The following is a 14680-nucleotide window of genomic DNA, read 5'->3' on the forward strand; positions in this document are numbered from 1 at the left end:
AATAATATTCTCCTTATCGGAGTGCAGAGGTGTGTGAGTCTCTGTCCAGGATCTACTGTGTGAATTGCAAAACATGTTAGTGCTTTTATACTGCAAATAATTCCACTTCAGATAGGAAATTTACACTCACTGCTGCTAAACTGTGACTCAAAAGCTCTCCTTTGTAGTGGACATGGCAGGACAGGATGTGACACTGCCTCACTGCTGCTGTCCAGAGTAAGATGCAGGGATGTGTTGTTAGTTCTTAAGGACCCCTTGAGAGGTCTGAAATGGGACATATGCTGTCTGAAGGTGTTTGCATAGGATCCCAGCAGTGCTGTTAGGAAGGGATGTCCTCCAGCTCCCCTCACGGCAGGACTGGCTGCTTCACAAGGTCAAGATGGCTGTGTTGTCCTATTCTTTGGAAACTCCTAAGGATGGAGACTGTTACAGTCATGTTACTTGTCTGAGAGCTGTACCACCTTCCTGAGATCCAGACAGAATAATAAATCCATGCCAGCCCGGCTGTGCATGTTGAGAATTTCCTAGTGATTCTTTAATCCAGTCCCTGGTGGATCAGGACTATGAACAAAGCTCTTCACTCATGGAGCAGCATGGCAATGGGCAGCCCCAGTAAAGCCAGTGGAAAGATCCAGCCATTCCTTTGTTCCCCATAGGAAGATTTCCTTAAGTGGCTGTTCCTAACTGCTGGTAGCCCCTTGCAGCCCCAGCCCTACAGGCTTGTGCAGCCCCTGCAGGACCATCTGTAGGGCCAGAATTGCTGCAAAGGGGAAGCTGCTGCTTGGTAAAATGGCTTCAATGCTGAGAGGCTGTTCCTTATTCTGTGGGAAAGGCCAGGCCTCTAGATCAGTGCATGTGAGATGAGGGGGTAATCTTGGCCTCTCCTGAAAACTGCCTTCGTAGTTCCTTATGCCAGGATAGCACAGAAAAGTTCAAGCTTATACTGTTTGTAACAATTCTGATGGACCAGAGATACCTCTTCAGCCAGTTTCTAGTGCACTCAGCTGCTATCAGCACTTTACTCCATGAGACACTCAACTACTTATGCACTGGCTAGGTGTTAGTACCCCATATCCCTTTCCTCCCTGTCCCCTGTGAATTCAAAAGTGGTTCAAAAGGCTGGTAGAACAACTTGATAAAGTGTCTTTCCCCAAGTCCTCTGGGACCTGACTACCTTTCATCCCACCTCCTTGAGCAGTCTCAAGACTTGCCTTGAGAAAAGCAGCTCCTCAGGGATGAGCAGGTCTGGCTGTCTCCAATCTTTGCCAGTCTTTTTTATTTTTAGTGTACATCCTGTGCTCTCAGCAGGATCTCTCTCTAGATCCCTGGAAGCTCCAGAACTTGAAATTTCATGAATGTAGATTTCTTAAGATGTAACCTTGGAGGTCCATGGTCATCTCTGTTGCCATTCTTCTTATCCCCTGAGCTATCACTTTACTCTAGGGCTCCTGCCCTGTGTCCACTGCAGATTACATGGTACCACCCGAGAGGTGGGGTAGGTCTAACAGCCCCAAAAGAGGCAACAGGGTGGTGGCAGCAGAGCAGATATGGGAAGGCTCTGATATGGGAGGGTGGGCCAGGAGCATGGATGGCATAAAGAGATGTGGGGCTACCAAGTAATTTACAGAAAGTTTCTTGTAGCTCAGTCACAAATGAAGACAAGGTGTCCCAAGCTGGTGAGGGGGCCCATGTTCCAGCACTGTGTGGTGCTGCAAAGCTCTAGAGATACCCTGGTCATGCAGACATCTGAAAACTATATCCTGGCAGGATACTTCACTCTGCAAAGGCATTGCTTGTGGAGGGCCAAACATACCCGACCTTGAACATTGTTTCTGTTTTAGTGTCCCTCATAACAAAAACCATATTATCACAGAACAACATAATACACTGAGCTGGAAAAGACACAGCAGGATCATTGAGTATAACTCCTGTTCCTGCACAGAACACCACAAAATCACACCATGTGACTGAGACCATTGTCCAAATGCTTCTTGAACTCTGACACACCTGGTGTAGTTACCACTTCCCTGGGGAGCCTGTTCTAGTGCCCAACCATCCTCTGGGTGAAAAACCTCTTCCTGATATGTAGCCTAAACCTTCCCTGACTCAGCTTCAGGCCATTCCCCTGGGTCCTGTCACTGGTCACCACAGAGAAGAGATTAGTGCTTGTCGCTCCTCTTTCCCTCACAAGGAAGTTGTAACTGCAATTGGTCTCAGTCTTCTCCAGGATGAACAGACCAAGTGCTCAGTTACTTTTCATATGACTTCACCTCAAGGCCATTCACTCACTTTGTTGCCCTCCTTTGAACAGTTTCTAAGAGCTGAATGTCTTTCTTACATCCAAAACTGCACCCAAAACTGCCTGCAGCACTTGAGGTGAGGACACTCCAGTGCAGAGCAGAGCAGGACAATCCTCTTCCTTGCCTGGCTGGTGATGCTGTACCTGAAGCCCCCAGACCATGTTTGGTCTTCCTGCCTGCCAGGGCACTGCTGACTCATGTTCAGCTTTCCACAGACCAGGTCCTTTTCCATGGAGCTGCTCTCCAGCCTCTTGTTCCCCAGTCTATACAAAAATCCAGGGTTGCCCCATCCCAGATGGAGGAAGTGAAGTGCTTAGAGCATATTCAAAGAAGAGCGAAGAAGCTGACAAAGAGTCTAGAAAACAAGTCCTGCAAGGAGTGACTGAGGGAGCTGAGGGTGTTGAACTTGAAGAAAAGGAAACTGAGGGGACACCTTATTGTTCTCTACAGCTTCCTGATAGTAGATTGTAGACTGCTAGAGGTCCATGTCTTCTCTCAAGTAACAAGCAACAGAACAAGAGGAAATTACCTCAAATTGCTCTGGAGTAATTTTAGGTTGGATGTCAGGCCACTCAGGACAGTGGTGGGGTCACTGTTCCTGGAGGTATTTAAAAGATGTGTAGATGTGTAGGTGCTTAGGGACGTGGTTTCTTGCAGGACATGACAGTTAATGGCTGCATTTCATGGTCTTAAGGGTCTTTTTCAACCTAAATGATTCTATGCTTCTATATTCTGGGCTGCTTGCAAGTGGTAAGAAGCATGGTAGAAAGGGTGGAAATCCCTGCATGTTTCAGTGCTCCATGGGAACTGGGTATGTGCTCAGGCTGTGGCTAAGTCAGCTTTTCACACCAACCATCTACTCAGTCACCCCAAGGCTGCTGAGGGCTGATAAGTGACTCTTGACTCAGCAAAACATTGCCATAACATGCTGCAGAACTGGTACTGTGAATGCTTCCCCATTTTGTCTGTCTTGGGCCTTGAAGGGAGCATTTGTAAAAGAAAGAGTCACTGTGCTCCCAGGTTCTTCAGAGGTGTTTAATGGAATAGATGGACTGCAAAATCTTATGGAGCTTGCACTTGCATCTCTCAGGAGGAAAATCTCGGGAAGACACTTGCCCCTTGAATGTAAGTTACTTTGAATGCCAAGGAAGCAATTTCAGTATCCCACAGAAAACTTTGGTAATGGTTAGCACTGTGGAAATTACAGGCCCCACTGCCTACTTTCAAGTTGTCTACTTCAAGCTGTGAAGTAGAAGGACTGAGATGTGGCCAAAGCTACACCCGCTTTGCTGCAGAGAAATTTGTACAAGTGGCTTAAATTTTCTGGCCAGTCTTGGTTACATGAATTGTTGTAGCTGGAAGTGCCAAGTGCTTCTTCCCTCCCCTTTCTCTCCACATTCAGTTCAGCTAGCCCAGGGCCATTTTCACTGATGCGTCCAGTTTCCTAGGTGAGGTCTTAGAAGACATCAACTGAGTGTTCAGCAACCCGAGTATCTCCAGTGTCACAGACTCCTCAAATGTCATTGGAGCTGCTTGGTAGGGGAACATCACCAACCTTGGGTACTCCTCACCATGTTCCCACACAGCTTTCAACACACAAAAATCCTAGGAAAGTTTTGTCCAAGGGACAAACACTCCTAGGGCTGGATCCTGCCATTGGTGGGATTGCTTTCACTGTAGACACAACACCAGGCTTTGGATCTATGTGTAAGTGAAAGGTCTTCATGAGCCTCTGTTCCCCTGATCTGGCAAGGCTACTACAGAGCACTATCCAGAGACCTACATATCTCTCCCTGCAGTCATGGATGCAGCCTTGGTCAACATGGGCAGCTAGGAAAGCCATGCTGCTACCACTCTTACAGGGTGTCAGGCCACTTCTTACAGTTTTGGCTAACAGGACAATGACAGAGAAGCAACTTCCAGGCTTGTCCTTCACTCCCTTACTTGAGGAAACTTGTCTGGTTGTAACACACTGCTCTGGGAGCAGGACTGCTCATCACTCTCTGTGACAAACTATCATGCCTGTGAAAGCAGATAATCCTTTTCTTTCCCTGCCTTGACTGAAGCATGAAAAGATGAGAAACAGACAGATAAATTGAACAGGAAAAGTATATACAAAAGTGCAAATTCATATGCATACTCTCTGGCACAGATCAGGGCATTGCAGGCATCTTGCTGTCCACCAGCTGCTTCCTGAGTCTCACCTGACCTTGCCAGACACATCTGTTGGGCTTCAGAGTCAGGCTCTCTGGACCACGCTAGTCTTACACAGGCCCTGAGGTCTGTGGTAGTATTCAATCACTGTCTTCACCCTTCCCTTGGTCTGCCACTTGCTTTTGAGACATGTGAAATAAACAGCCAAATCCACAAGTTCCTGGGGAGGATGAGTATCTCTGAATTTGCTGTGTGTAGAGTCAACACTGACCCTGTCTTGTGGCTGCCCATGCTCTGACCTTGCAGATCTGGCCTATTAGCCTGTGCTTCAGTTCTGCAGTTTCTGAATAAACACTCCACTTTGTGCTGGAGGCATGTGGTTTCCCTCTTCAGAAGAGCTTCTGAATGGTCTGTGTTGCTTTTTCCTAGCCTCTGCACATAAATAGCTGTGGCTCTCAGGACATGCACAGCACACACACTCTCTTGGGCTGCAGCCACTCTGCCAGTGCAGCTTGAGCCATGGCATGGGGTTGAGATGCTGCTGACACTTGCTCACCCCAGAGGAGAATGAGCCCCAGCTGGGCATAACCTTCCCCTCAGCCCTGGCAGAAAACTGGGAGAGAGCTGCCCAAATAAATCCTGCCTGTAGTTCAGTTGGCAGCAGCAGGAGCAGAAAACCTCAGGACAGAAGTGAGCAATGCATTTGTGTTGTTCACAATTGTTCATGGATGTGTTTTGGGGTTCGTAGCTCCACCAAAGCCTTTCCCTATGGTACAGAGGAGACAACAAGGTCTGCAGTGAAGAACTGGCAATACAGAGAGTAGCACACAGCCACACCACCATGCTATTTGGGGACTGGCAGGGGACAAACAGGCTTGCAGAACCTTGGGACAAATGAACAGGTAATAGTAGCTGCCATGGACAGGTGTCCCCTCCTCTGTAGAAAGTGGAAAGGGTACAGGAAAGGAAAACAGAGAAAATCAAAGGTCTGGACAACCCTAAGTAACTAGTCAGGCTAGGACTTTTAATCCTGGGAGAGAACTTTCTAAGGAGAATAAGGTTTTTGATGACAGCAGCTGCCTCTGGGCCAGAAAATAGTGGATACATCTGACTGAGCACAGCTGTTTTATGCTCCTCAATACTATTTGCAGCTGCAGCATTAAATCTGTCAGCAGTGGCTTTGTTGTGCATTGTGGTGCTATGCGTGTCCCACCTGGTGGCTCCAGCAAGGTGCAGATCTGGGTGAGAGGGTGAATTCCAACTGACCAAGCACAATAGTTGTAGTAGATACATCTCCCAGACTCTGAGGATGGTCACTGACTGGAAAGCTCACTTGACCATATGGTGGACCCTGGACTCCTACTCAGGTGCCTGCAAACCAGAGCTGTATGATACACTAGTATAGTAGCAAGTCAGAGCAACATGATCTCCTGTGGGAGAACACAGACCTATCCTTGGAAGGTTTCAATTCCCCCTGAAGCTGGTCAGAAATCTCAGCTGGTAATTCTGAGCACATACAAGATCTGGTGCGGAACTGAAATGAGCTAAGGAGGCAAGACCTGCATTAGCTCTCTGATCTCTGCCACTGTGAGCAGAGGTGGCCCCTTGCCTGCCCAAGTTGTATGGCCTGGTTGCAGGTATTTTGTGAAAGGTGAGTTGTGTCCATGTGCTAGGAGTGAGAGATGAAAGAGCAAAGGAAGCCCCAAAGACTGCTGATGCACACTGACAGTATTACCTTGGTGGGACTGAGCCCTGCCACAATCTCAAAGATGGCCCAGACACCAGTAGCAACCTAGACCTGAAAATTCTTCATTTGGGGTTTTTCTCAAGTGCTGGAGCAGACATCTGGAATCCCTGGTGTTCACCATCTCTTCTCAGGCTCTTTCCATGCTCCCATGTGTTATCTGGGCTGATGGGTCTATGAAAGGGCCTTAGATAAAAAGCAAAATAACATCTGAGAAGTGCAGATGTTACTATTTTCAATTTACATCAGCTTGGGAACCAGTGAAGTAGGGAGTCAGGGAGTCATCTTCTCCCATGCCAGAGAAACTTTATTTTGCCTTCACTAAATTGCCTCTGACAGAGAAAAAACTGTGCCTGTTCAGCATCTTCTTCATCAGGACTGGTCCGTTTCTCGCTACTCCCCCATGGCCTTTCTCGCAGGAGTGTGAGTAAGATAATACTCTATGCAGAGCACCCTGGTTTGTTATGTGGATTTGAAATTAGTGTTTTGATTTGACTGTGCACTTTTAGTTGCCCTTAGTGGGAGCTGGCTTATGCTGTTTTCCTCTGGCCATGTGTAAAAAAAGCACTGTTGAAACAAGATTGTGCATGTCATTTTATTATTCACCACAGCTAACTTAAGTGTGCAATCGGCACAGAGCACACAGGATCAATTAATCACCTGTTTTTAGGCTCAGGAAAACTATCAGAAAGCTCAGGTATCTTGACACTCCCCATCTTTCAAAATCCGGATGTCTTGCCTGGTTTTCCTAGAGTAATATAGGAAAAAAGAGTAAGAGATTTTAAAAAAACTCCAAAAACAAAACCCAAAACATTCTGTGAGTCATACTTTGGCTGCATTCCATCAAATGGAATGGAGCTGACTATTACAAAATTGAGTGGATCGTTTTCCTGTCTAAAGAGCTGAGGTGACTGCAACATCCTGGCTGTCGGATGTGTCCTCCCAGGGCCTGTGGCACTAGTGGTCCATCTGCAGTCCAACCTGCTCACAACAGGGCTGTCCCTAGCAGGAGGTTTTGGTAGCCATGGCTCTATCTGAGCCCCAACCACCACCCCCAAGAATGGAGGCCCCCCCTCACACCTCCATGGTGCACCACCAATTTGACCTGGTGCCTGTGTCAAGTTTTCACCCTTTGGGGCTGCTGTTTGTGGCTGTTGGCCCATGTTGTATTGCCTGCACCAAGATGACTGAAGCTCCATCCCATCTGCAACTGTAGGCTGCTGCTGGATACCTGCAGGCATCCCCTTCCTCAGACTGGCTGGGTACAGCTCCTCTGCACTTCCTTGCAGCTTCACTTGACAAGCTGGTCATCCCTCCCCTCCTGCAGCCCAGCACATGGTTTGCATTACTTGCCGTGCAAGTGCAGCCTGCCGTGGCTTTTCCCAGGCTCTGGGGAGCCAGAATGACTGTACTCCACAAGCACCCAGTTTCAGACAGCCAGAATTAGACCCAGGAGGTCCCTGCCAAGGGCATGAGCTTACATTTTTTCCACACAGAGCTGGCATTCGTTGGCATAGGTGTTCCCATCGGTCCCACAGATGGGCAAGTACAGGAGGGGGCAGGCCTGCACGTCAACCAGGCCTTCACACACTGGCTGGAAAGGAGAAACCACAGCATACATTTCAGTGCCAGCAGAACCCACTTCTTCCCCTCAGAACACTCAGGCACGAGTAAGTGCCACAGGCAACCTGGTTCCCTCTGTCTCGGAGCAGTGCATGCCCACAGTGGAGCAGGGGCCGCTGAATCCCTCAGTGGGACTCGTGGCCTGGGCTTTGGTGTGGGTTTGCTGCCGGAGCAGCAGCATCAAAAACCAGTTGCCATGAGGCTGGGGACAATTTCTGGGAGCAGTCTATCTCCCAGGCACACTGGGCATACCCATCTCAAGCCACGAACAAAGAAAACCAGAATCATCTTACCTTTCTCAGATCACTCCCTTCATTCAGCTCTGCCCCTGAAACAGAGCAGAGACCCATGAGTGTGGCACGCCTGTGCCTGATGGCAGAAGCATGAGATATTGACAGAAGATCACATCCAAACCAAAGGGAAGGCAATGTTGTGCAGAGTCCATTCAGGACTGAATCAGCTCTGTGAGTTTCATGAGGGGGGACCAGTTGCTGCTGCATGCCACTCCCTGCCATCAGCACAGTACACAGCTTCCATCCACAGCTGAGCTGGCTGAGACAAAGCTGTGAATGCCTGTTCCTACCCCTTAAACCCTTTCCCAATACCCTTCTCTCCCAGTTTCCGGGTCAGAAGTTCCACAGAGCATCCAACACATCTCAAGAAATGGTAAAACATGCAATACAGCATGCAGCATGGGGTATCCTCAGAGGGATGAGGCTTGGTGATATTGGTGGAATCCTAAAAACTTAGAAATTGGTTTACATATGAGTCAAGATGGAGGATTTGGGGTGTTGTCTTTGTCCTTCTTCTTTGCCTTCTTCTTCCTTCTTCTTCATGGGTTTAGGTGATTTTCTGTAATTGGACAAAAAGGTCTGCATTGCGGGGCTCAAGTGGTCATTATTGGGTCCAAAGTATAAATAATATAGATGTCGCCTTGTTATTGGGTAATTATCACTTAAATAACCTTGGAAAGAGTTAGAAGCTCTCCATTTTACCTCATTTCCCTAGCTTGCTAGTTAAGCTCACGGCTTGTGAGTCTGTAAATACTGTAAATAGATAAGATATAAGATAAACATTCCAAGTCCAAACTTGAGCTTGGCGCTTCTTGAGTATTATTCGTCCTGACCTCGGCAGAGAAGAAAAGAAGCCAAAACCCTTACAATATTGCACAGCTGGACAAGTGCCAACTCTAGGGAGAGCAACATTTTGTGGATCCCTTTTTGTCAGGCAAGCAGAGCAGTAGCAGCAGTGCACAGCCCACCTGTGCAGTGCACAAATGTCCTGGGAGCATGAAGGCTTGCACATAGGCAGCTGCACGACCAGCACTACCTGCACGCAGGTAGCAACTGCTTCCCAGCACCTACAAACAGGTGCTTCCCATGTAAATATGCTGAGCACATACTGTTCTTGCAAAGACTTGCCAGTTTTCGTGGAGGAAGGAACTGCAGCAGCTGCCACCACAATGTACACGCTGTCCTCCCAGGGCCCAGTTCCTGTTCACATTGTGGACTCTCCCCTCTCCCAGACTGCTCCCAAGTGCAATCCATTTGACGAACCAGCTTGTAACCCTTGCTACAAAACTGCTAATAAGGAAGGCATGGTGTGTTTGCTCCAGTCCTTCTTCCTCACCATGTTGCCACTGTTTGTTTTCCCTAACCTCATGTTCTCTCCAAATCAGAACTTCTGGGTCTTTCTGCTGTATCATGCATTTCCCTCCATCCCATTATCCGTCTGTCATTCCCAACCCACTACCGATGAACCAGCCTCCAGCAGCAGAGCAGATTTACCTCTGGCAGCAACAAGAGTCACCATTGCTGCCACCAGCAGCATCAGCAGCTCTCTCCCAGCCATGGTCAGTTCAGGCAGACCTGCTCATGCACCTCTCTCTGCTCATGGCTGCCTTTATAGGGGAAGGCACAGCCTTATCTCAAGAACACTGGGAAAAGCAGTGTTTTGTTCCTGCTGGGAGCAGCTGGACTATACACCCTAAGGGATCACTTAGGCGCACTCACACGTAAGATAAGCTTTCCCCTGAAACTTCCCACTTGTCAGCTTCAGGTGGCAGCACCGGAGGCTGCTTTACAATCCTTTTGCACTGTAATCAGGTGTTGTAGTTTGACACTGGCCAAACGCCAGACAGCCACAGAAATCACTCACTCACCTTCCCCTACTACAGCTGGGCAGAAAGAAAAATGAAATGAAGGCTTCATGAGTCGAAATAAGGACTGGCAGAAAACACTCCAAGGGCAAGGGAGCCTCAGCTTAGAGGTACAAAGTGAATTCTTTACTAACAAAATCAGAGGAGGCTAATGAGAAGGAAAATAAAGACTTAAAAACACCTTTCTTTCCCTACAGCCCTTCCCTCCTTCCCACTGACAGTGCAGAGAGACCGGGTGTGGGGTTCTGGTCAGTTTGTCACTTGAGGTCTTCTTCTGCTGCACAGTGAGAAAAGTTGTTCCCCTGTGAGACCATGGAGTCCCTCCCATGGGAAACAGTTCTCTGTGAACTTCTCCAGCATGGCTCCAAATTTCACAAGCAGCAGTCCTCCCAAAACTGCTGCAATGTGAGTCCCTCCCACAGGCAAACAGTTCTTTCCAAAACTGCTGTGGTGTGGGTCACTCTTCCACGGAGTGCAGTCCTTCAAGGACAGACTGCTCCTGTCTGGAAACAGGGCCCCTCCCTCCACTGGGTCTCCCACAGGATCACAGCCTCCTCCAGGCATCCACCTGCTCTGGCATGGGCACCTCCCCCGTGGGCTGTGGGTGGATCTCTGCGTCCCCTGTGGATCCCCACGGGCTGCAGGGGCACAGCTGCTCCACCATGGTCTGTACCACAGCCTGCAGAGGAATCTCTGCTCCAGTGCCTGGAGCACCTCCTGCCCCTCCTTCTCCACTGACCTCAGTGTCTCCATGTTGTTTCCCTCACATATTCTCACCTTGACCTCTTCTCTGGCTGGAATTAACACTGTGTGCCACTTTGTTTTTATTTTCTCCTTAAATCTGTTATCATAGAGGAGCTACCAACCTCTCCAATTGACCCAGCCTTGGCCAGTGGCATGTCCATCCTCAGAGCCATCAGGGACTGGGTCTGCCACACATGATGGAAGTTTCCAGCAGCTTCTCAAAGAAGCCACCTCTGTGGTCCCCCACTACCAAATACCAGGCCATGAAATACCGACACATCAGGGTTGGGAAATGCTGCTCTTCTCTGCTTACCCTAGCCAGCTACTTCGGAATGTATCTCACCCAAACCATCCCTTCAGCTTTTCAGCTACTGTTCTTCACATGTGACAGGTATCTCCACTTGAGTTCTGAGACTAGACACAGAAAAGCCAGGAAATTCAAGCCGATTTGGGTGGTGGCACTGTGGCATTATCCCATAAGCATTATCCCATGAGAGCCAGCTAGGTGGGTCTCAGCTGCCTGACACACTGGTCAGGATCCCAAATACAACAGGAGGCCTGTCAACATGCTGCAGCAAGCCCACACAGTCTCTGAGTGGGATGGGACAGGCTGGGGGAGCAGAAGGTCTGGAGGGTACAAAATTCAGCTGCCTGGGGGCATGGAGCTGCAGGTGCAGTCACCGCCTATGCTCAGAGGAGCCACATAGTCAGAGGTTTAACACTTTTCTCCACTTACCACCTTGGCTGCAGCTGAGATTGACAGAGCAAAATTATCTTTATAAGATTCAGTGTGCTGGAAGGGGGCTGTGTTTATGGATACCCAGATTAAATACATAGAGGTGACACACAGAGCAGAGAGGGGGCAGAGAGGCTGGAAATGATCCTCAGTGGCAAGAAACACCGTCTTTTCAACAAGCATCATGACCCCAGAATATCCCAGCTGCTCTGCCTGCAAGACTGGACACTTTACATCAGGGTGAGCATTCTTATCTGCTCTTTCTCAGAAGCTTTATTCACTATGTCTGCCGCCACTTTCCTTTGGTGAAAAAAAATCAGTTGATGAAGAGTGAAGGATGGAAAAGAGGACCACTGGTCATAAAGTCAGTGTAAGACCAAAGTTTGGTCAGACTTGCTGAAATGAGGTTAGGGCCAGAAGGGACCGAGAGCCACCTTCCTCATGGGAGCAGATGGGATGTATCACGTGTGCTAGGGGTGAGCAGGGGGTAGGTGCCCTACAGAAACCACCGCAGGCTGGAAGAGCTCCACACACATTTGCATTTGCTGAGGATCTGACTAGACTGTGCTTCGGATGTTTTTTCCCCAGAGGAAGATACACACTGGCACTGTCTGTCTGAGACAAAAGGGGGCAGCTTTAGCTTCTCTTGTGGCCAGAGAGATTTGGGCCCTGCCAGAGCCTGCTTGCATCCTTCTATTGGAGGTCTGTTCATGCAACTCAACAGGGCTATGAGCAGGTTTTGGGAAGTGGCAACAAAAGCAGCTCAGGGTTCCCCTTGCAGAATCATTCCTCCACTCTGCCAAGGCAGCTGCACACGTTTTATTTTCCCTTTTTACGGAGTTTACACAATCCAATAACCTTTGGCTTTTGTTATTATTCCACTTTAGAAATCCCTCAACAAAAGTAAATATTTAACTGCATTAGCAGTTGTTCCCAAGGCACATGGGGTCCTGTTAGTCTTGTTTAGTCTAGTACAAGGGAGGCCAAAGGGGATCTGATAGCAGCCTACAACTGCTGGAAGGGAAGCTGATGGAGACAATCTCTTTTTGGTGCTGCCAGATGACAGAATAAAAAGCAATTGTCATAGACTGTAGCCTTGAGGTGATCAGGTCAGGAGTCAGGAAAGAAGCCTCACCCCAAAGGGTGAACAAACCAAACCAGCAGAGACCTGGGACAATACCCATCTCAGCAGGACATGTACTGGACCAAGCCTCACTGTGCACCAGGTTTGTTGGGTGAGCCCTGAAGGACACTGCCACCAGCAGGTTGGGTCCATGGGACAAGCAGCTGTCAGTCTCCAGCACACACGGATGTATGTCCTTAGATTCACATCCGGCAAATCTGGTTGTAGCCAACACACAACAACAATAATGACACAGAGCTCACACCTACAAACTTCTCACACACCAACAAACTTCACAGCTCTAGATGAGGGCTATCTTAGGCCTTTAAAGTCTTCTTCAAAGTTTTTACTACCAAGAAGAACATCCAAATGCTGATTTTAATGCTTCTGGTGGCATGTCCACTGCCTCTGATTCCAAGCATGGCCTGGTTCTTTGGTCATGCCAGCAGCAGTGCAGGAACAAGTTTGGGGCTTTGCTGCTGGGACATATTGTGGACTCCAGATTACTCTCCTTGGATAGAGGGTAGCAGGAGATGTCTGCTTCTCCTCTATGCTGGGGGCAGCAAGGTCAGTGGTACTGTAGCAAAGCTGTTGGCTCATATAAGGCTTGAACTTCCTCCACCTCATTCCTCAGTGATATTCAAATTCCACTGCCTCCATAAAGCAGATTAAAATTATATGCTAAGAGCTGACAAGGGTAAATTACTTCCTGCACACTGTTTTTATCTTTTCAAGGTTTTCTGTCAAGCAAAAACTTGCAACCCCTAATGGAAGTCCTGCCTACTGTACTCCTTGAAGAAGAGGTGGGGAAATTCTTCCTCAGGTGGAGCAGGAGGTTTTCTGGTGGCTGCTTCCCTCACATTGGCTGTGGAACTCAGCTGGCTCTGCATTTTCTCCCTGTACTTGCACCAGCAAGGTGGTGATGTAGAAGGCTTCAAGATGTAGGATGGGAAGATGTGAAGAAGGCTCTGGGTTTGTCTGAGGAGCTGGAGACCTAGTGTCACCACCAGCAAGACACATAAGCTCTGCTGGAGACAGTGGCAAAAAGCAAGGAGATCTCTACTTCTGAAACCAACCTTAGGCCTGTTCTATCACAGCACTTTGCCCCAGCCTTTGTGCTTGTGCCACACCAGTGCTACCCACAGGCCCCCATCCATGCACTCACCCAGGACTGCTCATCACATCATAAGTCCTTATTACAGCTCTCCCCTCCTAGGGAGCTGCAGCTCTGTTTGCAGGCTCGCCATCAGAGTGGGCACAGATGGCAGCCAGCCAGACTGGATTGCATCACTCGGCTGCTGCCCCACCTCTGCCTGTGGCCTTATCAGTGGTGTGGCCTTGGTGTCGTCACCACTCCACCCAGCACCTGCCATTTCCTTGCTGTTATCTGTCACCTTTCCCAGATTTCATGGCTGTTTTCAGCCTTCCCACTTTCTGCACCCATACTGATATTTCAACTCCTGTTCTGCTGCACCTCCCAGGGCTTTGACATACCAGCAGATGCCAGGGTCCCACGAGTACTGCTGTGCTCTGAGACCAGAGTGCTTCTTTGCTTGTGCAGCCCAAACCAGATGCCACCATCTACCCTCCTGTTGCACAATGGGGCAAGGCAAAAAGAGGAGGGCTCATGCCACGCTCATTTTCATCTTTAGCTCACTCCTTGCATGTAGATGATCTTTATAGAGACAATAACAGTCTCTGTTCTGTTCCTCTGACCACTCTGAGGTCTCCACACAAGTAAAAGAGAGGAGCAATTTGTTCTCCTTTGTATGAAAAAGAAAACGAAAAAACAAACCCAAACCCAAAATCAACACCAGAGAAGCAAGTGACCACCAGAGGTTTGCCTTTGGATATACTGGATATTTGGATATTTGGATATTCAAAACTCAACACTTGAAATCTCACTCTGTAACTGGGAAAATGACCAGCCATCACCACTTCCCAGCAATTTTGCCAGACCTTCTGGATTCAGACCACACCTTTGGCGACCTTCCTCCTTTTTAATAGTTTGAGTAAATATTGCAGTATGTCAGGCAGTGAACAGTGTCCACTATTTCTTTTATGATAGAAGAATTACCCTGTCAGCTGGGAGAACACA

The 14680-nt window shown here is 48.6% G+C and overlaps 1 protein-coding gene across 1 annotated transcript; it reads right to left on the reverse strand.

The window, feature by feature from the left end:
- Positions 1–6787: 6787 nt before the first annotated feature.
- On the reverse strand, positions 6788–9769 carry SPINK4 (serine peptidase inhibitor Kazal type 4). Its single transcript, XM_083884608.1, has 4 exons — positions 9609–9769; positions 8115–8149; positions 7680–7792; positions 6788–6946 (listed from the first exon to the last, which is right to left on the reverse strand). Exons 1-4 carry the CDS (start codon positions 9670–9672, stop codon positions 6892–6894), a joined length of 267 nt encoding a protein of 88 aa, XP_083740734.1. The 5' UTR covers positions 9673–9769; the 3' UTR covers positions 6788–6891.
- Positions 9770–14680: the final 4911 nt, after the last annotated feature.

This window comes from Zosterops lateralis, assembly GCF_965231275.1.
Source record: "Zosterops lateralis genome assembly, chromosome: Z".
Taxonomy (NCBI): domain Eukaryota; kingdom Metazoa; phylum Chordata; class Aves; order Passeriformes; family Zosteropidae; genus Zosterops; species Zosterops lateralis.